Source organism: Puma concolor, chromosome C1, assembly GCF_028749965.1.
Source record: "Puma concolor isolate L17-30 chromosome C1, mPumCon1.1.hap2, whole genome shotgun sequence".
Lineage (NCBI taxonomy): Eukaryota > Metazoa > Chordata > Mammalia > Carnivora > Felidae > Puma > Puma concolor.
Genome location: NC_141674.1, coordinates 152,291,922 through 152,316,305, shown reverse-complemented (window position 1 = coordinate 152,316,305; position 24,384 = coordinate 152,291,922). Strand labels below are relative to the sequence as shown.

The 24,384-nt window shown below is 40.9% G+C and overlaps 1 protein-coding gene across 2 annotated transcripts in view; it reads left to right on the top strand.

Moving 5' to 3' along the window:
* DPP4 (dipeptidyl peptidase 4) overlaps positions 1-19,214 on the top strand; it is a 109,553-nt gene extending 90,339 nt beyond the window's left edge. For both annotated transcript variants that reach the window (XM_086718751.1, XM_025934890.2), the window contains 7 exons: positions 1,016-1,210; positions 3,943-3,997; positions 4,583-4,682; positions 7,089-7,153; positions 16,183-16,255; positions 16,518-16,591; positions 18,105-19,214. In XM_086718751.1, the coding sequence (XP_086574877.1) occupies positions 1,016-1,210; positions 3,943-3,997; positions 4,583-4,682; positions 7,089-7,153; positions 16,183-16,255; positions 16,518-16,591; positions 18,105-18,206 (664 nt within the window). In that variant the 3' untranslated portion in view covers positions 18,207-19,214. The remainder of the gene's footprint in view (positions 1-1,015; positions 1,211-3,942; positions 3,998-4,582; positions 4,683-7,088; positions 7,154-16,182; positions 16,256-16,517; positions 16,592-18,104) is intronic.
* Positions 19,215-24,384: the final 5,170 nt, after the last annotated feature.

Sequence of the window (24,384 nt, the reverse complement as noted above, 5' to 3'; positions counted from 1 at the left end):
ACATGTTGTTAAAAAATGTTTGCTCACCCAAGAAATGCATGAGAGCATTTGTCTCTTTAAAGTTAGAATGTTACGATACTTAGTTTAAAATTAAAGTACTATAATGTTTGTTTAAAATCAAACTTCTTTTGACTTCTTTCACTAGGAAGAGAAAAGGCATGTTGTGGAGGGGACAGTGAACAGATCAGTAGGAGAAATGGGCTTGGAGGGAGAGGTATAGGAGAAGGTCTGGGTCCAGGAGTCTCGTAGATCGTGCAAAGATGACATATTTAAATGTGATGCAAGGAGCTATCGGGAGCTTGTCTTGATTAACAAATGGAAATGAGAGGGCTTGATGGAAAGTGTGCATCCAGCTGTTTGGGAGTGGGAGTTAAACACGTTAATAAGTAGAATGCTGAACAACAACATGCCCATTTTTCAATACAGTCTACTTCTTTCTCCTTTGAAGTTTTAAGGAGTAGCATTCATTCATACTTTGGCCCATTCCACAATGACTCGTGCACATTTGTGGCCTTAGTGTGCAACCCCATCTGGGGTTGCGGGGAAAACAGTGCATATTATACACCAAAGTGGTCCTTAAGGAAGTTCCAGCCTAGGAAATACATTTGTAGTCGAGAAGTGTTGGTAAGCCAGGGAGGAAGGATATATTCAAAGCTGCCTTTATTGTCATTCTCATTAATTTTTCCTAACACAACTTCCCTGTCCCAACTGTTAAGTCTTTATTTCTTTGATTTCCAAGAAACATACGACTTAGAAAATGTTGGCCTGTGAAGTCTGTGTTTGATACCAGTCTTCAAAGATAATACTGATGGGCATCTTTGAAGGAAACACACAGCCATTATAGTCATGTTGCCAAGTTTTAGAGGGACCATTGTGGGCACCCTAGTGGCTGGCACAATTTCAGGCTCATGATCTGGAAAGATGCATACTTATTGTCCACAGGGAGTAGAAATATAAGCACTCCTCATTTGATTCAGAAAAACCACAAAGGCTAACAATTTGGGATTTTTCACAGATATGCAGGCCCGTGTAGTCAAAAAGCAGACGCTATCTTCAGACTCAACTGGGCTACTTACCTTGCAAGCACAGAAAACATTATCGTAGCTAGCTTTGATGGCAGAGGAAGTGGTTACCAAGGAGATAAGATCATGCACGCAGTCAACAGAAGACTGGGAACATTTGAAGTTGAAGATCAAATTGAAGCAGCCAGGTGAGTGACTAGGAGATGAATTCTAAGATCATCTGATTTTCCTCCCTCAATTTATATTTCCAAGTTGTAAAGCGTAAAGAATGTGGAGTGTTTTGGGATGCACCTTTCATCTTTGGGGTGTATTTTCATGAAGATAATCACATTTATGTAAAAATGTATGTCATTATAGACGTATATAAAGGTTAAAGAAGACACAGCTCTTAAATTCCTCTGTGTGACTCTAGAAAGATAGTTGGTATATGTGCTACCACCCTCTAGGAACAGAGACTCAAAATTCAATTAATACATGGACAAACTGAGGGATAAACACACTCCTGAGGAAACACCTAACTCAACAAGTAAGCCATCCCTGTAGTCAAGTACAAGTGAAGGAGTTCAGTGTTCCTTTAGAATGTAAGAAGCTACACTACACGTGACAGCTATGAAGTCCTAGGAGTGGCTCTTACAGTCTGGATGAGGGCCACTTCGCCATTTGGGGGAAATTGTGGAGCAAAAGCCATCTTCACTAACAATTATAAGGGTTTCATTAAGTATGAACCACATCTCATTCTCGTGCTTTCCAGTCACAGGACCATAGATAGACATGATCTGGCTTAAGAGAGATTTTAATCATGAATAATGGTCACCATGTAATGCACATGTAACATGGGCAATGTTTTGCCTGCATTGTCATGAGAACCACACAGCAGCCCTGCAAGGTAGGCGTCTGTACCCCATATTTCAGGTATAAAAAAAATTGCAGCACCTTAGGTAATTTGCCAGGGGAAGTCAGGATTCGAATCCAGTCTCCCAACTCACATACAGCTGCATTCAACTGGTAAATGGGAAATGTAGTCTTTTGAGGTTCTATAACCAACTGCATGGATGTCTAGGGAGACATTATAAGTGGTTGATTTAAAACAATGTTGTGGAATCATAAACTAGCAAATGCAGCAAAACTGTGAATGAATAAGTGGGTGGAAGAAAATGCTTTTAAAAACAAGGAACAACCAAAGAGAAGATGACAGAAAATTTAATAAGTATCCGTAAGTCTCTTACACCAAAGTTAATGATTTGCTATTTTCCTTTAAAGTAAAAAAGAGAGAAAGGGAGGTTTAGATTAGAAAGAGGATGAACTGGTTCAGGAGTAATGCTGTGATATTTTAAATCTAAATGTTTACCCAAATTGATCCTCTGTGAGAGAGGGCAGAGTTTCCATGGCTTCTCAAATCCAACATTACAGAATTGGGTGTCCACAATGTACATCTCCAGTTTAAAAAAATTAATGAGGGGCATTTGGGCCACTCGGTCAGTTAAGCGGCCAGCTCTTGATCACAGCTTAGGTCATGATCTCACAGTTCAGTGAACTCCAGCCCTGCCTCGGGCTCTGAGTTGATGGTACCGCCTACTTGAGATTCTTTCTGTCTCTCCTCTTTGCCCCTTCCCCGCTTGTGTGCGCGCTCTCTCTCTCTCTCAAAATAAATGAACTTTAAACAAATAAAAAGTAAAAACTTAATGAGAATGTATTTATACAACAGAATACTATTTCAGTGACTGAAAAGAACAGCATACATAGATGAATCTCACAGGCTTTTGAATGAAAGAAGCCAGGCAAAAAGGTGTATATCCTGCATGACCCATTTTATATAAAGTTCAAAAACAGGTACAGATTGGAATCCTGAACATGAAATGAAATGTTTTCTTTTTGCAAAGGGAGAAATGACCCAGAGGCTTCCAGGGGATAGTAATGCACTATATTTTGGTTTAAGGATATACTAATTTCCGTAAATGCTTATCAACTTGTACACTCATGATTTGGTGGACATTTCCATACATATATGTGGTCTAAGTTTTAAAAGTTTACAGGGAGAATATAATGAGTTGAAAACTACTTACTTTTATTTTTTGCTAATAATGCTTAACTCGGCATCCTAAGGCATATATCTACAATTGAAAACACAAAAATTCTCCCAAGTCACATACAGGTCAATGTAAGGGTCCCCAACCCACATCAATACTACAAAGTTAAAAGAGTCCCACTCGCTAGATTTCTCCTTAAAGGAAACAAATTACCTTTTGATATAAGGCTAAGATTAAGAAGAGGGTGCATAAAACATTTTTCTCATTTCTTTACCTCGATACCAATTCTGAACACAATTTAGTGGCAAAAAGACTTCTTACTTCATCAAGGAAAAATTGCTTCCTATTTAATGGGTGCTGAGCTAACTAATCAACACCCACCATAAGAAGGAATTTATTTAGAGAATGGTGTTTAAGTTCTCAGGTAGGGGGCCCAGAGACATTTCTAAGCCCCACCCAGATGTTCTCCATGCCTCTATATATCTCCATGGTGGGGGCATCCTCTCTTAAACTGAAAAACATCTGGAGAGATTTAAATTCAATTATGTAAAGAAAAGTGCATCTGGGCTGCAAATTTTTATATAAAGCTGTGAAAAAAACTGCCAGGATTTGTTTTCTGTGAATCATACACACACACACACACACACACACACACACACAGAGAGACAAAATTTTTGTGGACCCCCAACAAAAGTAAACCTTGTTCATCTGGCCCTTGAGTTTAAAATGACAGACATCCTTCTCAGGTGTTTATTTGATTGCTGGCAGTGATTAATCTTAGATTCCAATAGGATGAAACAGAGAACAAATGGCAGGGTTTCCTATCTGTGCACTTATCTTAGTTTCTACACACAAAGCCGTGCTAATTCATGGACTTCTTCCATGTATTTTAGACAATTTTCAAAAATGGGATTTGTGGACGACAAACGGATTGCAATTTGGGGCTGGGTGAGTAGTTGTTTGGTTAATGAATCTGTATGCATATAGTTGGTGAATATAATCCAGAGCATGATAATTTACCTTTGGCATGTAAATATTTAGAGATGGAAATCATGTATTTTTAATCTAAGAAGATCCAAATAAAATGTCTTCGATCTCTAGGCAGTGAGTCCCTGTTGGTCAGGCATACAGCTTTGTTTATTCTGATCAAGGAGGGAGGTGAGGGAGGTAAGGAAAAGAGAGAAGTAGAATGGTGAGGAAGGGAGAGTAGGAGACAGGGAAGGAGGGAGATTTTCCTCACGAGTCAAAGTCAGTAAAGACCTAGTGTGTATTGATTTTGTTTTCTTTAATTAGTATCCAGCAAACTTTTGATGCCTTTCCCCCTTAGGCCTATCAAGAAACGGGATGAGGGCTCTGAAAGTGTAGTCTTTAGATATTGTCCAATTAAGGCCAATTTAAGCCCTTCTCTACCATGCTTTCTATCTCTGAAGAGGAACAGTATATAAAGATGTGAGAAATATGGAAACTGTGACTTGCTTACCATATGTCCTGAATTCCTTTACCTCCATAAAAATAACCGTTTCCATTCCTTAGTCATATGGAGGGTACGTAACCTCAATGGTCCTGGGAGCAGGCAGTGGTGTGTTCAAGTGTGGAATAGCCGTGGCGCCTGTCTCACGGTGGGAGTATTATGGTATGTAATTACTATCAGGTACCAAAAGATACGGAATGTTGACCTTAAAATTTTGATGACAAAACCATTCTTTTTTGAGTTTCAATGTTTCTACAGGAAATAAGCTGATTCATCGTAGATGTACTTTATGGATATCTAAAATCAAATGGTCTCCCTTATTCTGCTATTAATATCAAAAGCCTGGGTGATATTATTTGATATCTACACATTTACTTATCAATAAATACTGTTTTCCAAATTTCAAAACATCCCTAATGCTACATTTCTGCAGGTAAACCCTTCCTTATCTTTATTCTGCTTTGAATTTGGGGGCTTCACATAATAGCAGAATAAAAGAAGCATGTATTTCTTTTTCTTCCAGTAAAGGTCAGATATAAGTAGGGCTCTTTAGGTGGGAAAAGGAGAACAGGGACAGGGAAATTCCTAGGGGGTTTGTCTTTTCCCCACTGTCTCTAAGTTAATGAAAGCCACTCTAGGATCTCCTTTTCATCATTCAGAAAATAATTATATAAGGCATCATAATTCCCAAGGGGGAGGGAGTGAGCACTGGAACACTAGGTAGGTGGTGAGAAGATGAATTATTTTCCTCACCTCTTCAGACCCCATCTCAAATCCTTTATGTGATAGACTCATTGGTAACAAATATGCTTATTAAATATTTTTGGCCCCAATATATGGTAGTACCAATCTTGTGGAAGGCCCTTTTTTAAAGCCCAAGTCAAGAGATTTATCTTATTAAAGATAAATAAATAATAAATACATAAATAAATAAAATATTGCTATCTTTATGTTAAAAAAATGGAAAGCATAGTTACAACTTTGTCCATATACAAATGGTTTTGTTTTCGTAGAAACCTTTCCTATTTGATGCTAATTGTTCTGTTGCTTAGCCTGTTTTTGGAGACCTCTGGTGGCCAATAAAATAACAGAAGCAATCTTTATGAGTTTAGAAGTCTAATAAGAAGAGAGCTTCATTAAACGTATATGGACCAACCCAACTTTCTAGACATAGGAACATTCTAGAATTCTTACATATGCATTAATTTGAACAATTTTATTCAAAGATCAGATAGAAGGAATACATAAATGGTATTTCAAAGATGTATTTGTAGAAGTTTACAACTGTATTATGCATTTAAAATATACTCATTAAAATTTCAGAACTTTTCACACATGTAAACCTGATTAACATAATAAAAAAGGGTTATTATGTTCTAGGACAAGAAGAACTGAAGTCTTCTGCTGTTTGAGGAAAAATTTATTTTGTTCTTAAAGACTTTTCCCCTCCATCACATGTACAACCTAAATTATTCATATTTAAATGTTAAAATATATGAGCATTTTATGAAGATCTTATATTTTAAAACATCTTTAAAATATTATATTTTCTATATTAGTGTCCTCTAGATATGTAAAATTACGTATAGCCTGTATTCCTTTTAATCAAAATGATAAAATATTGCCATTATTTCTTTTGGAGGACAATATTTTGATCTCCATAGGAAAAACATAAAGAACACATGTGGAGTAACTAACACTCATTATCAATATAGTTTTTAAATCTACAGTGCCAGTCATTTAAAAAAGGTTAGAATGTTACCTGAGGTAGTTGTTGTCGTGTGTGTGTGTGTGTGTGTGTGTGTGTGTGTGTGTGTGTGTGTGTGTGTTGAGTGTTGTGTATATATATATGCACCCTGTTTTCAACCATATTTATAGATAAAAGAGCTTACATCATTTCAGCAGATATTAATGTAATCTATTTCACAGTACACAACTGTTACAATACCAAAATTGAGGGCTCACCACAAAATGAGAGAAAACAAATGTTTGACGTGCATTGTGTTGGAGTAACTGACATAATACAGGGAAATCTAGCAAATAAATGATACCTGAATTCTTTGTTTTCATTATAGTGAATTTTAACCTGCCAAAAAAAAATATGATTTAAGTAAGCAACTAGTAAGTGAACATTATAAGGGGTTTCCAAAAGGAAATTAAGGTATATGCTTGTGTCAAGATCAAAAACTCCAGACAGTTGAGGCATTAAGTGACTTTCTAACTTAGATTCTTTGAGAGGATCAGATGATAATGTAAAGAGCCCTTACCTTGTAGCACTTCACATCTGATTTTTCTGCAGATGGATTATTGGTTGGGTTTTAGATCATCTAGTTTGATCTCCCTCTGCCCTCATTGGTTCAGGCTAAGTGTGGAAAAACGTGAGTCTGAGCAGGTGTGTCTGGTTGTATTAACACACCCAATAAAAATGATCTCAAGGAGACACTCCTGAGGGGGATACTGTAGACCTGTGCACAAGTTAAGACATGTGAAAGCACATAAAGTAACTCAATAAAAGGAAGAAACGTTTTATTGTGTGAATTAAGCATTTTGAATTCTTTTTCATCACAGATTCAGTGTATACAGAACGTTACATGGGTTTGCCGACTCCACAAGACAACCTTGACTATTACAAGGTAAGAGATGAGAAACCAGATCCATTTTATAACCTATTTATAAGTTGTTTAAGAACATTTTTAAGTGTATCTATTCTAGAAAATATATATTTTTTATTTCCAACAAAATTCTTGTTAAAAAGAAATAACACAGGTGGTTTAGAGATACTCCAATAGCTTCCCCTACTATATTCTGCATAATTACAGTCTTTATCGTATGCTATATAGGTCACAATATGCATTCATTTGGAAATACAAAGCAACACCAGATAATTACTTTAATTATAAAAATTTCATTTAGAAAACATGTCAAATTCAACATATTCCTTTAGAGCCCAGAAGACTCTCTAAACCTTTAGCTATATATTAAAATGTCTATGGTATTATCATAATTAAGATGTATGTACAAGCCTATGATTTTCTTCTTCATACCAACTATGTACCGTTTGTTCGAACCAGGTTTGGGTAAAACAGGTGATGAGTAGGTACAGTTGGGCAACGCCCTGCAAAGCCCTTGAACCCACATTACTGAATAGCATCCAACATGGCTGGCTGATGGGAGACAAGTGGGCAGGTTGCTCTTCAGACAAGCTGTAGCATTTAGAATGTGGCCCAGACGCAATGCTCATTGGCAGCGGCCTGTGCTAGTGTGGATGCCATGGCGGAGCCAGAGCACTGTCTCTGGTGCCACACTGGTGTCGCCGGGAGTGCTAGCCTAAGTCTAGGGACCTGTGTGGCACTTGGGCCCTTCCAAAACTTTCCTGAGTCTATCTGTCACGTTTGTTGAAAACGCCAAAACTTGCAGATGACAAAGTAAATCATCTCGTGTTTACATTCTCTGAGGGAAATTCAAAACTCTTCTCAGGACAGTGAATTAAAAAGCAAGAAAAACAAAAAGAGGAGTAAGTTACCAAGATTTCTCATCTGTGCCACAAGTCTCTGTACACGGGCTTCTGAGCAGTATTTGTACGTTTCTGTAAGGTGCCGCCATTGCTATAGATTCTGAATCCGTGTGGTCAAAACACAATAAAACTAAAATGTTGAGTTTTGCAACTTAAGTATACACAGTTTAGTTTTCTCCCTTTGTGCTTTATTTGTGAAGGCTCAAGGCAGAGGCCGTGCAGGGAGGAGCGTGTGGCTGTGTCTGGGCCTGCGTGTGTGTTTTCATCTGTTTTTCGGTCGAGATAGGAAAGTGACGACCTGTAATGTGACATGCACAAATCATCTTCCACTGCAAAGTGGTCCCATAGTCAGGTTGTCCCCATTTCCACTGGTTGTCCCCCCTAATGCTTTGGACTCAATTCTTCCCATTCTGTCTCCTCCACATCCGATAAGCTGCTGTAGACATCCTTTCCTTTCTTCGGCACCACTTTGCTGCTGTCACGTGACTACCTGGTTTTGTAATAATAACCCAATTGGTGTCCCCTTCGCTTGTCTTTCTACACTCCAGTCTATACCACAAAGAGGTGTGAGATTAATCCTCACATTCTCACATACAACACTTTCATGGATCTTTTGTGTGACTCAACTGAATCCAACCCTCAGTCTTTAACCACGTGGTCAGCCTCCTTCTCACAGTGGTCTAGTTCGCTTGCAATGGTCACTGCTCTCTGAATATTTCTGGACTTTTCCCTGTTCTGTTCTTATGCCTGGAATGTCGTTGCCCCTATATATCCATTTACTAGGAAATCTGTACTCCTCTTCCAGTGGACTGACATCCCCTTTGGCTCTTAGGACGTTTTCTCGTATATCTCTGACTCTTCAGGTTATCTTGAATTCATGGTTATTTTGTAGTCCCTTTTCCCCTCAGCACTATTATTAACTGTTCAAGTCTTTACTGGACATTGTGTTCGTTAGATTACCCAATGTGAACCTGAAAACCTTGCCTGATTTAATGTAAGAACTTTTTGAAGGAAAACAATTCTTACAAAAATTGCATGTCTCCATCACTTCTCTCATTTTCCATCTGGAGTTTTCTTGTCCGTAACTTGACCAGGACGCTTACGGTATGGCGTATTTGCTGGGTTGCTGAAGGGTTTTCCAAAATATCCCAAAGTACTAAAAACTCCTGGAACCGAGGTGTACTGTCCAGGACCCTAACCCTGGCTCTAGAATCTGCTGGATGTTAAGTCAAAAGTTCATTTTAAAAATCCCGTTCTGAACAGTCTTTGAACCTAGAAGCACAGGGTCAAGTCCAAACCCTGACGTCTAGGGAAGTCCACACCACCTACCCTAACTTCCCTCGACGAACATCAGCCACCAGGGCGTTTCCTCTTGGGCCAGCCCTCCCCCGATAGGATGATGGATTTGAATCTACCATTTCATCCTGCATCGTTCTCCGGATTTTCCTGTACGCTCCTCGTTCCCACATCGATCCCGCTCTTCCTCACCTCTGCTTGCCCCGAGGTGACCACGTTCATCTCTCCCCTTAGGTGTTCGCTGCATGAGGTCGTCATGTAAATAGAAGTCCCTTCCCACTGCCAATGGCAACACGCGCACACTGGGTGCACAGAGTCACTCTTACACTTCACTGTACAGATGGCACCCGAGGACTGTTTAATCCTTCCACGCCAGGAGTCGAGTTTTCTTGGCACAAAATTCAGTGCTGGCAATGGACACATTAAAACTGCCAGTACCAGGGCGCTAAAGGTTCCCAATGTGTTACTCAGAGGAATGATTTGGGCGGGTGAGAGTTAAGGTGTGTAGGGAAAGTGAGGCAAACGCGTTCACTGAATTGTTTCCACCCTGGTAAGTTGCTTCCTCAGAGTGTGGAGAGCTGAATCTAAGTGCCTATATTTGGTGCACAGCAGGCTTTAGAATAAAGCTGCCCTCCTTTGTTTTTTAAATAAGCCTGTGCTTTTGTCTCTGGCAAGAATACATTCAAAGATTCTATTTTCCTCCGAGGCCCCAGCTGCCCCTCTGGACCCCATCTTTTACTTTTCTTTCCCAGGTTGTTTTTATTTCTCTCTCTCTGCTTCTCTCCCTCCCTCCCTCCTCCCACCCTTTTGGAAAAGACAAAGAAGACAATTCCTTAGAGGCTTTCAGTACCCTGTGCATGTCTGTGGGTCAGAAGGAGATATTTTGAAAATGGTTCCCATTTAGTCTGACCCACGGACTCTCTTCAATACATCCAGGACAGGAAGGACCAAAGTGTGTAATAAGCAAGTCCCTGATCTTTGTTTACATTTGCAGCTAATGAATCATCAATCAGTAGCCAGGATTATTATAGCCTTTATAAGAGAAGACGATTTTTAATTTAAAAAGAATGAGAAAAAGAATTCATTATTAGGTCATTGATAACCCGGATTTGGAAGAATTTAGAGAAATCCACATCACCAAGAGAAGCACATTGTATGAAGTAAAGGTCCTACTTATGGTTTAGGAAAGGGAATTTGAGAAACCATTTGTGTACACAAATGGAACAGGTAGGGATGCCATGTATAGTTGTTCAGCTTGTGCACTGCTAAAAGCAGTCTACGCTCCGTTCACTAAGACAGGCACCTCTGGGGCTGCGTAGAACCAGAAGGAATTCCTTTTCCTATTCTTACAAAGCTGCCATATAGATTAGCAGACCCTAGGACTAAGGCTCAGACCCAAAGCAGTGATACGAACAGTGACTCCCTAAGACCCTTTGTAGATAATCACCCACCTACTGCCAAGTGGCAAGGCAGGAGCACTTTTAAAGGCAGTGAAGCCTGTGGAGACATCTTTTCACTGAAACAGTGAGTTTCAGTCCACAGCAGACCAAAATGGTGACAGATTTGAGCAAAGGACTCATAGGCAATGAGAAAACCCTCAGCCCCACTGGCAAAAAAGCAAATCGCAGCTGCAGCCATACCTTGAGGAGTATGTTTCTCACTAACACTGATGAGTGGTCTTTCATATGGTCAGTCATAGGTCTTTTAATCACACCTATTAAAAAAAATAACATGTGGTAGACTTTCACTCACCCATTCAAGGTGCCTGGTATTTTAATTGTTCAGAAGTTTATTAACTTGTTGGTGAGATAAAGCATGCACACAAAATTTTCAAAGAGAATTAAAAGAGAGTAGGTAATAAACTATGAACTCAAATATGACAGAGTACCCCCTATGTGTGGAAAAGACCAGCGGCTTCCAAATTGTGATGAGCCCCAGGAATTTTGTAGCTTCCGAGCATGTAGGGCAGGGAAAGGAAGTGGCCAAGAAGTTAGGATTTCACCTTTCCCTCCCAAGCCCTCTCAAATGGTGTGCGTTTGTAGGGGCGTCCAGTTTCATTTATTTCATTCATTGTTTTCACTCATTCATTCAGTGCTTGCTTCTATGGCCGGACACTCTTCTAAGGTCTTTACGTGGATTATTCTGTTCAGTTCTCCCTCACGTTCTCTGAGATAAGTGCTCTAATTATCTTCCTTTTACTGACACTGAACCTGAGGCACAAAAACGTTACATACATATAGAGACTGAGGGGTGGGAAAGGGTGGGGCGCTTATGTGAAGCCAATAAAGAAAGATTTTGGAAATAAAGAGGGAGGCCGCAGACACTCTCCGTAGGTTGCAGAGAGGGACGAGGCAGACAGGGCAGCACACACATGAGTAGCAGGTACAGCTGGTTTCCTGGGGATTTGTGAAGCAGGTTGGAGGAACTGACAGATACCATGGAGGCAGGGCTGTGGGAAGAGCAGGCCAAATGGTGGCCTGTAAGGCAGGACATAGACTGGGGCGGGAATGGATTTATGAGTACGCACAGAGAGAGAGGCAGAAGATCAAGGGCAAGAGAAATGGGGCCCAAGTCCTGAGCCTTGTTGCCAAGAGAAGAGGGCAGCCTGGAACACACAGAAGGGACTGATTTAACTTGTAGAGGAGATTTATTTTGCATTTTGCTCAAAATTTGATAGGCTTTTGGCAAGTGTATGAAACAGTCATAGATTTGGCAGTCTTCTGCTAGCAGATTTGAAATGTTCAATCCTTAAGAACTGCTGCATCGTTAGGTTATGCAAAACAGGGTGCAATTTTGTAAATATGCCATCTTGTACTGATTTGACATTTGTTCTATTATCCCAGAATATGCCAAAGGGAGAGAGACCTTCAGATTTAAGCCAAACCTTAACTTGTTTGTTGAGTGCTGATAAAATGTTGACTGCTGTGTGATCTTTAAAGAAGCCAGTGTTGCTTGGTGAGGCCTGAGGTAGGGCCCCCTGTCGGGTTGATGGGTTCTCTTTCCTTGGCATCTCATGGATACAGTTGTTTGATAGACGTAAACAACTAAAACATCCGACAGAGCGGGTTGAATTCATTTTTTTTTCTTAACACATTTCTGTGGCCTCTGTTTTCTGTGGCGTTAATGGTGCTTCCCAAATTAGCATTAGTTCATGCTCTTTACGAGGTTTTGGTTGCAAGCTGGGGAATGCATCGAGGAAGTCGGTATGCCCGTAATAGCTCACCGAGGTGCTGGCTGGCCGTTAGACCAGTGGCTGTTTGCTTTTTCTACAGAAATCTGGAAATGGTGATGAGTTGCTGGCTGGGATGTGAAGGGACATTGGGACATAATGCTAAGGGGAGAGACTTTGGAGTTAGACCTGTACTCAGATTTGACTTCCACCGTTACTAGCAGTATGAGCTTGGAGAGATTACTTGACTTCTCTGAGCCTTAGTTTCCTCATCTGGATAATGGGGATAGTCAAGCCTACCCCACAGGGTTATTGACAGGATTGAATGATACACCTGCACCTGCCGCGAAGTCAGCTTTCAAAATGTGGCAACTGCCACCGCCATCCTCAGGAAGCAGACTGTCCTTCTGGTTCCTCGATGGCACAAAGGGTAGCTTCAAATTGTCAGAACTTCTGTTTCTTACACTCCTTCCCCGTTCTCATCAGCTCTCTCTTTATTTCAAAAATACAAAGATGTATTTGTTGGAAGGTGACTGAGGAACCAGCATGATCCAACAAGCAGCTACAGATGGTTCTTCTTAGGGCTGAAGGAAAAGCTCCTCACAGAGATGCTGTGGAATCGGCACAGCCACTGGACCAATCCTTCCCACTTCGTTTTGCCAGACTGTTGCTGACAGCGGGGCTCTCCGGAAGTTTCTAGCCTCGGGAGAGTGCCAACCGCACCACCATTGCATCCTCGCCCGTTTATCACTCTGAGCTTCCTTTTTAGTAGCTGGTGATAGACTATTCGGCTTCTAACTTAGTCATCCATTTCCTTTGCTATTTCTGTTGCCATCGATAGGCAAATGGGGATTATCCTATCCCAGTGGGTTAAAATAGCACAATGATATTATTTCTGATCATTAACCACATGTTCAGTGAACATGTCCTCTCTTTCTCTGGCTTGGGGCGAGGCCTTCCACAGGTTCAAGTGTCCCACACAGGGGACAGCCCAGGGTCTGTCTTGATTGAGAAGCCAGGATTCTTGGGTCTAGTAGCGGATGATCCGTGGTGCCAGAGGCGAGGGTGATGCGGCCACGTCTTTGGGCAGGGGGTGGGGGGGGGAGGGGGAGAAAGGCTCTCTGCAGCCTGAGGGCCTGAAAGCGGGTGTGGGCCTCCAGGCTGCCCGCTCCTGCCCAGCCGTCCACCTGGAGCAGGGAGGCCCCTCTTGAGGCTTGTCCCTGGGAGCAGGGGGACCGTGCATGGAAAAGGCACACCTACCTCCCAGTTGCAGGGGAAGCTTTTGTTTTATTTTTCTCTTGCCGCATTAAAGTATTTGTCTTTCTTTCTTTGTAGTGTAATATTGTTAATGTAAAACAATTTGCATCATGACACTTTTATCACAGTTTTCGTCTTTTTCTCAGTATGTTGCATTTCTCACCATGTCTAGTTCATCACAGCTACAGTGTGTACATCACAACATTTATCTTAGGCTCAGGGTTTTACTTGTTTATAAAAATTGTCTTCTTTCAGCCTGTATTCACTCCATTTAAGAAAAAAAAAAAAAAAAGGCAGCCAGAAACTGTTTTGGTCCAAACTCCAGTAGTTATCACATTCCTTGCTAACTGTCCTGCGTATTTATATGTCTCCTAACTATTACTCCGTGTTTCAATGACATTTCTCAGTTTTATGGCTCGTGGAGGTTGTGGGAGCAGCTTTTGCTGTTCACGCTGCCAAGCCAGGAAGGCCCCGTGGGGGCTTTGGGAGGTGAGGTGAAGTGCCGGGGCTGTCCCTGTGGGTCAGGTCTCGCGGCGAAGTTGAGCGCGGTGGGTGAGCAGAGCGCTGGATTTCATGGGGGGCTGCCCGAGGTGGAGGAAGCCGCCAGGCATGAGCAGGGCTGGCAGCAAGGATTGCTCAGGGGGACGCCGACGGGAGCGCCAGGGCCTGGGGCTCCCGTTACTGACGGCTGTTCCCTGTTCGCGGGCAGTGTTCAAGTCCCAGTCTCCAGCTCCTCAAGCTTTGAATCCTACTCTGTGCTTCGGGGAGAGTGATTTCAACTCTTCCCTCTCTGGCGAGAAGAAACCTCTCAGGGCTCCGCATCAGCGGCCTCGTGGGAAAACACGCCTGCCGAGTCTCCCAGGGCTGTGCAGACCAGCTCCCTCTCGCTTAGTTCAGCCTGAGAAGGCGTGGGAACCCAGCGCGAAGGATACCCGGTGTCCTTGCGCGTCACAGATTCCACGACCGTCACTTAACAGCCTGTTTCTCCCTGCTCCTCTGCTGGAAGACCACATCATGAGCTGCTGGGAATTTTAGTGGCCTCAGCCCGGCAAGGCAAGCGAAAGCCTCCGCCGTCAGACCCCGTGTCCAGCGGACACTTCCTACAGGTGTAACCTAGTGCAAGTTGCTCACTTCTGAATTTGGGAGCCTCCATGGAGAAAGGAGGGTTTCTACAGACCTCTTTCACAGGAATGTTGGCAGGATTGAGCAGAGCAGTGTTTTTACAAATATTCCCATTTCACAGAAAACAGGATTCAGGGAGCAGCATGCCTCCAGGTGCACAGCTCACCGATGTTGAAACGGGATAGAACACAAAGCCTCTCACATTAGCCCCATCCCCTTCCTGCCAGACCATCGGGGTTCCCATCAAAAAATACGAAGCTGGTGTTAGCTACAAAGATGTCTGTGGAATACAAACCTTGGCACTCGTAACGTTGACTTTGACCTCCCAAGATGCTGAAGACATAGCTGGATGATTTTTGAAGCTACGGGAAGACGACTGGCCCTTCCTCTGTCCGACCCATAAGGAGACAATAGAAGCCAACTCCAGCTCACCCCCCTCCCAAAGGCACTAGGATGTCTGTGTGACACTTGTACCTTCATCCCAGCTTTGTAAACGTCCCCAAACCAAGACGAGATGACCATGAAGGCCCCGCCCCCACCCTAGAAGTCCTGCCTGCCTGAGGCCAGTCTTCAAAAAGCTAACCTCTCAATGTTTTGCCCTATTTCTCTGGCTGATTTGGGAATGGCTTGATCCAATAGCAGGATTTTCCCTAATACAGAATGAGGCAGATAACAACAACCCACTGATTTTCTGAGGCCACTCTTGATCTTTTTCACCCCTTTCCCCTCCCATATGTTACATTTGCCTAGGCTTGAAACATCTGTTCCAAAAGAGGTAATACTTGCTCCTCATTCATTGCCTAGCAATGTGGACCAAAGTTCATGTGACATATTGCAGAGTATGTTCAGTTGCAAATGCTATGTACAGGCTCTTTGAAATGTAGCATGTATGGCACCATGTGACACATGGTTGCCATGGCAATACACTTTTTGGCTGAACTACAGCATAAGCCCATGGAACATACATTGCTAATATGAGACTCTGCCCTGTGCTAATGCATAGGACACAGCCAATCTGGGATCTGGGACTCAAGGGGTTTTGCCTGCAGCCCTGGTGGCAGGTGCCCTCTGCCTGCGTGTGCAGGGAAGATGTGACATCCTCCCTTTCCAGTCCTGTCTCCCAGGCACAGGGCATGCTGTGCATTCTGCCATGCATGGAGACAGCATTTGCTTAAATATCGGTTTGCTATATTTTGTATCAAAGGGGGCCCCAGCTGAAAACATTTTATTTTGTAAACTGAAGTGAAAAATCAGTTTATGGCAGATCTTTTTTTGAATAATGACATTCTTTTTCCCAATTCCAGAATTCAACAGTCATGAGCAGAGCTGAAAATTTTAAACAAGTTGAGTACCTCCTTATTCATGGAACAGCAGATGGTGAGTTTCAGTTAATTAGACTTTTTAGTATCACAGACAGGTTTGCAATTTCACTACTGACAAAACAAAAGCATGAGGGGCAAGACTGTTACATTTACTTCAATAAAACAGTGTTGCTTTCCACAACTCACTTGTCTTGGGCTAAATGGGATGCTAAGTCCTAGAACTTCAAATAGTCCCTTTCTTCTTGTGCCTTTCCCACCCTTCCTATCAGAAAAGGAGCTGCTATTAGTTACTTTATGATTCCTTTCTCTCTCTGCAGATAACGTTCACTTTCAGCAGTCAGCTCAGATCTCCAAAGCCCTGGTGGATGCCGGAGTGGATTTCCAAGCAATGGTACGGCAAAACTTGGTGGAAACGGAGGGAACTTGCTGGTGGGGTCTAGTTGCCCCTCTCTGGGCTCCTTCTCCTCAGGCAGCCCCAGGACACAGGGACAGAATTAAAAGGGTTTTTATTTTTCCAATAAGAAGCTGGAAGTGATATCCTTAAAGCCATAGGCAGAGTAGTGTTCGATACTATTAGAGACTTGGGGGTTGAGAAGCACAATATTGCGTATCTGGGGAGTGTCAAAACACTGCTCTCCTATCCATGTGGTTGTTCAGTCTCTCCCTGTTTTGATTCAAAAGTAATCACTTAGTAAATGTGTGGCAGACTAATTCTAAAGTGGAACCAGCATGATAATAGCTCAGCTCCAGTATGGAAATCCGCTTCTGTCTAGGATGTATTACTAGCCATTCTAACACCAGTGGGACATTAATAATCAGCACGGCTGCGTTACCTTTTGTTGAACAGCCACAGGTAATGAACAGTTAGGCTTGTTTTGTGGAGTTGGAAATGGCTAGGGCTGTTGTTGCCTATATAGAAGGATGCTTCTAGATATTAAGTGAAATTCATTTTCTGCAATAGACCTTTTCAGGTCAAGAAGGAAAAAGAGACTGTGTGTGTATATAACCAACGTATAAATATATATGTATGTGTGTATATTTATATGTACGTGTATGTGTGTGTTACACTAAATATTTTTGTGTAAATCACTTTCTTGCCTGTATCCACTAGAAAACCTGCTTTCCCTCACTGTCTTCTCACACACACACCCTTTGCTCTGTGATCAGTTCAAAGGGTGCCCACCATATGGGAGTGGAGCAGTTATTTGATACCAAAAACAAACAAATGAAAAAAACAAACCCCAAACCTGGTATATATCTTTTGGGTCAGACTCTTAGGAGGTCGAGGTTTATTTGTCTACTATTCAAAGAAGAGACACGATGCTTTAATTAGGCAAATTTTTAAAGTTCATTTATGTCTCCATACTCTATGGTTGCCCAGTAGTGACTTCCCACTTATTTAATGTAGGATGAATTGATAAATTTTTGCCTCGGGTCAGCTCTTTCATAAATAGCAGACACACAGATAGAAAATTCCAGTGAAAAATCAAAGTGTGTTTGCAAATAATACATTTGACTTTTGACCTCCTGTTAAACATATATGAAATATTGAAATAGATTTTCTAGCTCCTTGGTAACATAGGAGTGCATACGAGTGCTTTTAACAAACTCATTTATTCTAATATCGTTTCTCTCACTACAGTGTAGGAGTAATCTGACACTTGATAACAATTAAAACTAGTGTGCTTAATGGGGTAAACATTCTTTCCTGTGCATGAGGTGGTTCTGGGGCCTTTGAGCCAGATCTTAAAAAATGGACTTGGATAGTTTCATTAGAACATGTGTATATCCTTAAAATAATGTTTTAATTCTATGTATGCTTGTTGAGAGCTTATTTGAATTATTTTTTTTACAAAAAAGGAGACAACTGGCTTCCTACTTCTGACCTTTTTCTTCCTCTGCAGTGGTATACGGACGAAGACCATGGAATTGCCAGCGGCCCAGCCCACCAACACATATACACTCACATGAGCCACTTCATAAAACAATGCTTCTCTTTACCTTAGCACCTCAAACGGCTTGCCAAACCTCATTGAAAGCCATTTTTGTTCTGTCTCAAAGCTGCACTGTTATGATCGTGGAAAAAAAAAGTACACGCAAATCGAGAAATTCAGCGTTACTCTTGTTCCCAAATTTCATATCTATAACCCTAAGAAGGGACTTCTGTCTTCACGACAGATTATTACCTTCCGCAAGTTTGAAGTATTCTGTTTCTGTTTATTATTTAAAATCATTACCACATCAGTTGCTGAAACAACTAGGAGTTGTTCATATGGGAGCTCTGCATAGGTTCCCTGGGAAGCGTTCATCTTTTTCTAACTGGACCAGCCCATGCGTGCTCTCTTCTTTAAAGGGAACGCAGTGATGTCCCTGAAGCGGGGGTGAGAGAGGGAGGGTTAGGGAAAGAAGTGAGGAGGCATAGCTGGGAAGTCAAGTCCGAGCCCAATGACCCGACCAGACTACGGTCAGCAACTCTTGGAGGAGAGCTGTTCACAGCTAGATGGGCACGGTTTTCTGAGAAAGATTATTTAACCAGTCTCAGGAAATCATAAATGCAAGCACCGACTTCTAAGTAAAACCACAGCAGTTGAATAGACTCCAAAGAAATGAGAAGGAAACTGGCAACAAAGCAAGGCCCGCAGGTGCTGGTTATGGCTACAGGTGCTAAGAAAGCACAGCAAGGGTGAGGGGAAAGTACTGCCAACGGGCTTCATAAAATACTGATGTTTCCTGCTGAGGGAGGCAGCCTGGAACTGAGATGTGAGCACATCAGCTTGCCCTGTTAAAAGATGAAAATATTTGTATCACATATTCTAACTTGAAGGAGTCCTTGCATCAGTTTTTCTCATGTCATTTCTCTGAGCGTCTTAATTAAAAGGGGATTTTAACTTCCTTGGACTTGTTTTTAAAAACTGAAAATAAACCACAAAGTGATGTATTATTATTCCCGTTCTACATCCTGTGGAATTTCTCCTGGTCGTCGAATAAATGTTCCTTCATTTTTTCAGAGGTAATGCATTTTGTGTCTTGAATGAGACCTAAACCACACTGGCATATGGACACGCTTATCCAGAAAGGCTCTTGTTTATTTTGCTTGTTATCCCAGACTGCCTTGTAAACATGGAGAGAGTTCAGTTTTTGTTTAAAAAAAAAAAAGCCAGATACATAAAAATGTGTTAAATTAAGCACTTCATAGGGTTTTTATGTAATACATATATAATTTCTGTTATCACACACACATATATAGCATTTGAAAAACCCAAATAATTTTTATTTTTTATGTAATTTATAATTTTATTCCAGGAAACTACGATGACGCTCATATTATAGGAACAAATAACATCAACAATATCATCTCAGTATAGGTTAAGAAAAAATTCAATTAAGGGTTGAATTATTTGTGGCTGACACACCTATATTAATGAAAGCATAGATTTCAGGTGCTGAATTTAGCCTAACAGATAACTGAGGAAATGTGATTTTTTTTGTTCCGTTACCTGCAAAATGGCCTCATTTTAAAAAAATTGATTTTATGAACTCAGACTTAGCTTCAGACCATTTGCTGGAAAAAGTTATCTCAGAGTGAGCTCCAGCATAAAAATCTAAAAGTAGAAGAAATGGAAAAAATCTATCAATTCAACATAAGACCAGTGAGTCACACATAGGAATGGACAGAGGGTTGTGAAATTCAGCTTCAGTTGTACTTCGGGACCATGTCATTGAAGAGCTTCACCTTAAGTCTCAAACCCCACTCACCCATTAGAGACATAAATTGACCTTCAAACCTATAAAGCCCCTGTCATAATTCTATTTCTTAATAGAGTTCAATCATCATGAATGGGCCAATCCCTGCAGAGTTCTATATCTAGAAACAGTAGTCATAGATCATATGTCCACACCCTGTACTGAATTAATAGTCACAAAAACAAGTAGAAATTCTTTTAATTGAAACCAAATATTGTGCAATATCAGATGTTGTACAGATATTCAGACCATTTGGCAATATCAGATGTTAACATCAGATATTGCACAATCTCAGATATTTTACAGAAATCAGTAAGACTATTTTATACAATAGTAGGTGTTATATAGTATCAGATACTACACAGATATTAAGACCCCTGTGTAACATCTGATATAGTACAACAGTAGTTTCTAAACATGTTAAATGTTTTCTCTGGCGCTCAGAAGGAATAAAAAATTCTAGCATGTATCTTTCATATAATGAGGGTTACAAAAGTTAAAGTAGATTTCATTTGGCCCTCCTAGGGCAAGAGTTACTCTCCAATAAGAGTTTTAAATTGGCTTATGGGAAAAGAAGGTAAAGACGTTGACAAATAACTTAGAGATAAACTTCATCTGAGGCTAAGCTGGAGACACACAGAAACGAAGTGCAGTACCAAAATGTGAAGACTTGCCTGCCATTGACAGTTGCGGCCTCAGCAGGTGCACAGATGCTAAGATTCCTATCACACACAACCTGTTGGAGCTCAGCAGTGCCCAGGAGCAGCACATACACCAAAGGAAAGGAGCGATAGTCACATCTCTTCTACAGATCCAGAGTTTGCTTTTACTTTTTGCTCAAGATTTTTAGAAAGTCACTTGAAAATTATTTATGGACATTTTTGGAAACCTTGCTAAAAAGGATGATATACCTCCATGCCTTCGCAAACAGAAGGCATAGATCAGTTCATCCTCTAAAGCCACCACCATAAAGATCAATTATCACGTCAGGCTGTATGTTATGTCATTCCAGGCATTTTCTTATTCACAGGTGGTCACTGAAGCTACCAATGCTACTACTTGGTATTTGCTGCTTTTGAGCTAAGTTGACGTGAGAATTGCAATTTATAAAACTACTAGATTTGCACAATATTTAAGATGCACTAAGTTCTAAATCAAAAACATACCAAAACACAAGGATGGCTTTTTTCATAAAGAGAATTTTGTCAACTTTGTGGTTCTTTCAGCAGTGTCTGAGATCCTTTTTACACACATCCTCAATGGTCTGCAGTGTGTATTAGGTCTGAGGTATACAGGTGATTGAGAATGAGAGACGAAAGTAAGTAATAAAGCATACCATGACTGCCCATAAGAAAAGCTCAGAGCAAGGTATTAGTAAGACCAATGTCGTGCTCAGTATAAATTTATCATCTTTCTGCATGTCACCTGTGACAATATTAACATTTAAACTTGAGAACTGGAATAGAAAAAAGTAATTTCCCCACTGCTAAATTGAGAAGGGTATCTTCTCTAGTGTTACGGACTTTAAACTTCCACAAGCTCAACGAAATTTGTTATTCTTCATAATCTTTCAGCTGAACAGTTCATCCCAATTTTGTCAGATTTAAAACACGTATCTGGTGAGAAGCTGACCCATCAAATAACCAAAACCCTGATTATTTCATGAAGCTTCTCCTCTCCAAGTCATGATACTTGTGACTTGTGAGCAAAGAACTTCATCGGGCAAGTTTTGTTTCCAGTGTTAATCACAAAAATATGAGTCACAAAGAAAGTGTAACATACTGAGAAGAAATATTACTCATCTTAACTTGATTCTGGTTGCGTGACCTGGAAGGAGTACCTTGTTAAGGAGGGCGGCAGTCGCTCCTCGCCTCCTGCTGGAGACTCAGTGCACTGCAGCCTGGATAAGGTGGACATGGGTTAGAATCTCCGCAGCACCACTCAAGCGAGAAACATTTTCAAGAGCGCTACTTAGTCTCTTTGAACAGTTTCTTAATTTGAAAGAAGTACAAAAACACCTACTTCACAGAATTTTTGCCTTGCTGTGAAGATTTGTGCATACACTATGCCGGCATTGTATCCATGCGGGCACCCTCAACCCCCACCCTTCCCCTCCTCCTATTCACGGCTATTGAGCTTTTTATCTTGGTTTATGACTCCACGGATGATTCCATAGATTGCACAGTTCCCCACCTTAGGTGTCTGTGTCTACAGGTGCTGGGTACACAAAGGTGTTCAGTAAGCATTCGCTTTTGCTTCTTTCTATACTGCCATACCGGCGAGAGTCTTTTCTTGGATCTTTAATACATTCTTAATAAGATGAGCAGCAGCATTTTGTGATATATTTTACTTAGGATTCTGTCCGCAGCCTTTCCCAGCTGGAGAAAAATCCGAACACAGACCTAGGCTCTGGAAAGTTACAAAGAAGGGATAAAACGCTATTCCTAATTTTTAAGGAACTTATAAACAAATGGAAAGAATAAGTCACATGGCAGAAATCTAGAACTACACACACCAGAAGCAAGAGAATCTACGTACAAAGCTAAGACCGTGGTAAGAACTATGAGATGAGCGGAGTGAAAATGTGGGCGGGGAAAGGTGGTTTCTGGATTCATACCGGCTGCCATTGGCTGAATTTTGTACTACACCTACATTTCTTTCATAGTCTCAAGATTACTATTGATACTTTTCAGAACTTTTTTTTTTCAGATACAACACAAAACATATCATATAAAGGAATGTTCTACATGAAAACATTTATAGTAAAACTATTGTATTTGGAGTTACCTACATACCTAAGGAGTATGCTTCAGCCTGTTGGGTTTCAGTCACAATAAAAGTTTAGAGACCACTCACAGAGTGTTTGCTTTGAGCCTCGCAGTCATCCTGGATCCCTAAGGAAATGATTCCACTTTGTCCCCCACTATAGTCGACTTCCACTGCGCTGCTAGACTCATCTTTCCAAAAATCCATGCCTCTCCAGTACTCAAAACTTTTAATGGACAGCGGGCAAAGATCATAATATACAATTTAACATCATTTTATAATAGAAGTGATCACCATCTATTTCTACCTTTTCTCACAGGTCTTCATTACTCTCCTAACACTCCACCATCCTGGGCTGTTTGCTTGGTTCCAAATATGCCATACATCAAATATGTCAGGCTCCGGTTACACCATATAGCTTTACTTTTTTATTTCATTTTTATTTCAATACTGGCATGTGTTTGAGAATCTTTGCAGCTCTTGGAGTAGGTTTCCTTCCCTATTTCCATCCTAATTCATATGCTACCTCTTATATAACATTTTCCTCAAACTCTGCCCTACTCAAAGTTCCATCTTTAAGTTATTCTCTGCTTTCATTATGCAGCCAACTCAGTACATACCGCATTGTGCTCTAGCTATGTGTCTACTGTGCCCTTGGAAGCAAGGACCACAGTTCTCTTTTCAAAGTTCCAGGTCAAAAGTAGTGGCCAGTACACCAACAGAAGCTGAACTGGAGTTGTATCAGTGAGCTGCAGCTTTCTGAGGAAAACAACCAAAGAGATCTCAAAAATAAAGTAAGCAATCCTTGAACACTGGGCTTCTTCGAGGGGACTGATTACAAGTAATCTTTCCCAATGGAAATTTAGACAATCATATATCCAAATCGCTCTCACACAATTTTCAAATGCTTGTAAATCTCATTTCCTTTCACCTGATGAATATATGAGATAGTTTATTAGAACATTTGGGTAGCAATCTTGAAACAATAGTAAAATAATCAGGTGACCAGGAGTGAACAGCTACCGCTAAGCAGGAACAGAGGTAGATCAGTACAGATAGAAAAAAAAAAAAAAAAATGAGCCACACTTTTAAGAGCCAAGAAAAATCCTAAAAGATCTAGATCTAGGGATTGTGTTGAAATAGAAGTGGCTTGTGAATTGTCAGTGGAGAGTTTCTATCAAGCTATGAATTTAAACTACACACCAAGGAGATATTCAGATTAAATTTAGGGAAAAACTTCCCAGTATCAAAGGCTGTTAAATGGTAGCAATTATAAAGTATACTCACGAGTCAAGAGAAAAATACTAAAGTACATTCGAGTTCTGAATGTAATTACTTCTATAACATACTGGCAGACGGCTACAAAAGAAAAATAGTACCATCTGACCCATTGTAACAGGGAGGAGAGAAATTTTAGGAAATGCTTTTCCCATGGTGTGTGTGTGTGTGTGTGTGTGTGTGTGTGTGAGGGGGGTAAAAACCGAAGTTTATGGAGTTCTAATAATGGGAAAGCCTACCAAAGACCTTGGAAGGTTTTACTAGTCTGGGAGCAATGCCATTTGCACCCAATTCATTGCTTTCTGGAAAAATGAAGAGATATATCCTACTATAGCTCTCAGAATATTCTGTTCATAAGGTTCAAATTGTCTGAACACTCTTGAAATATCTGCATCA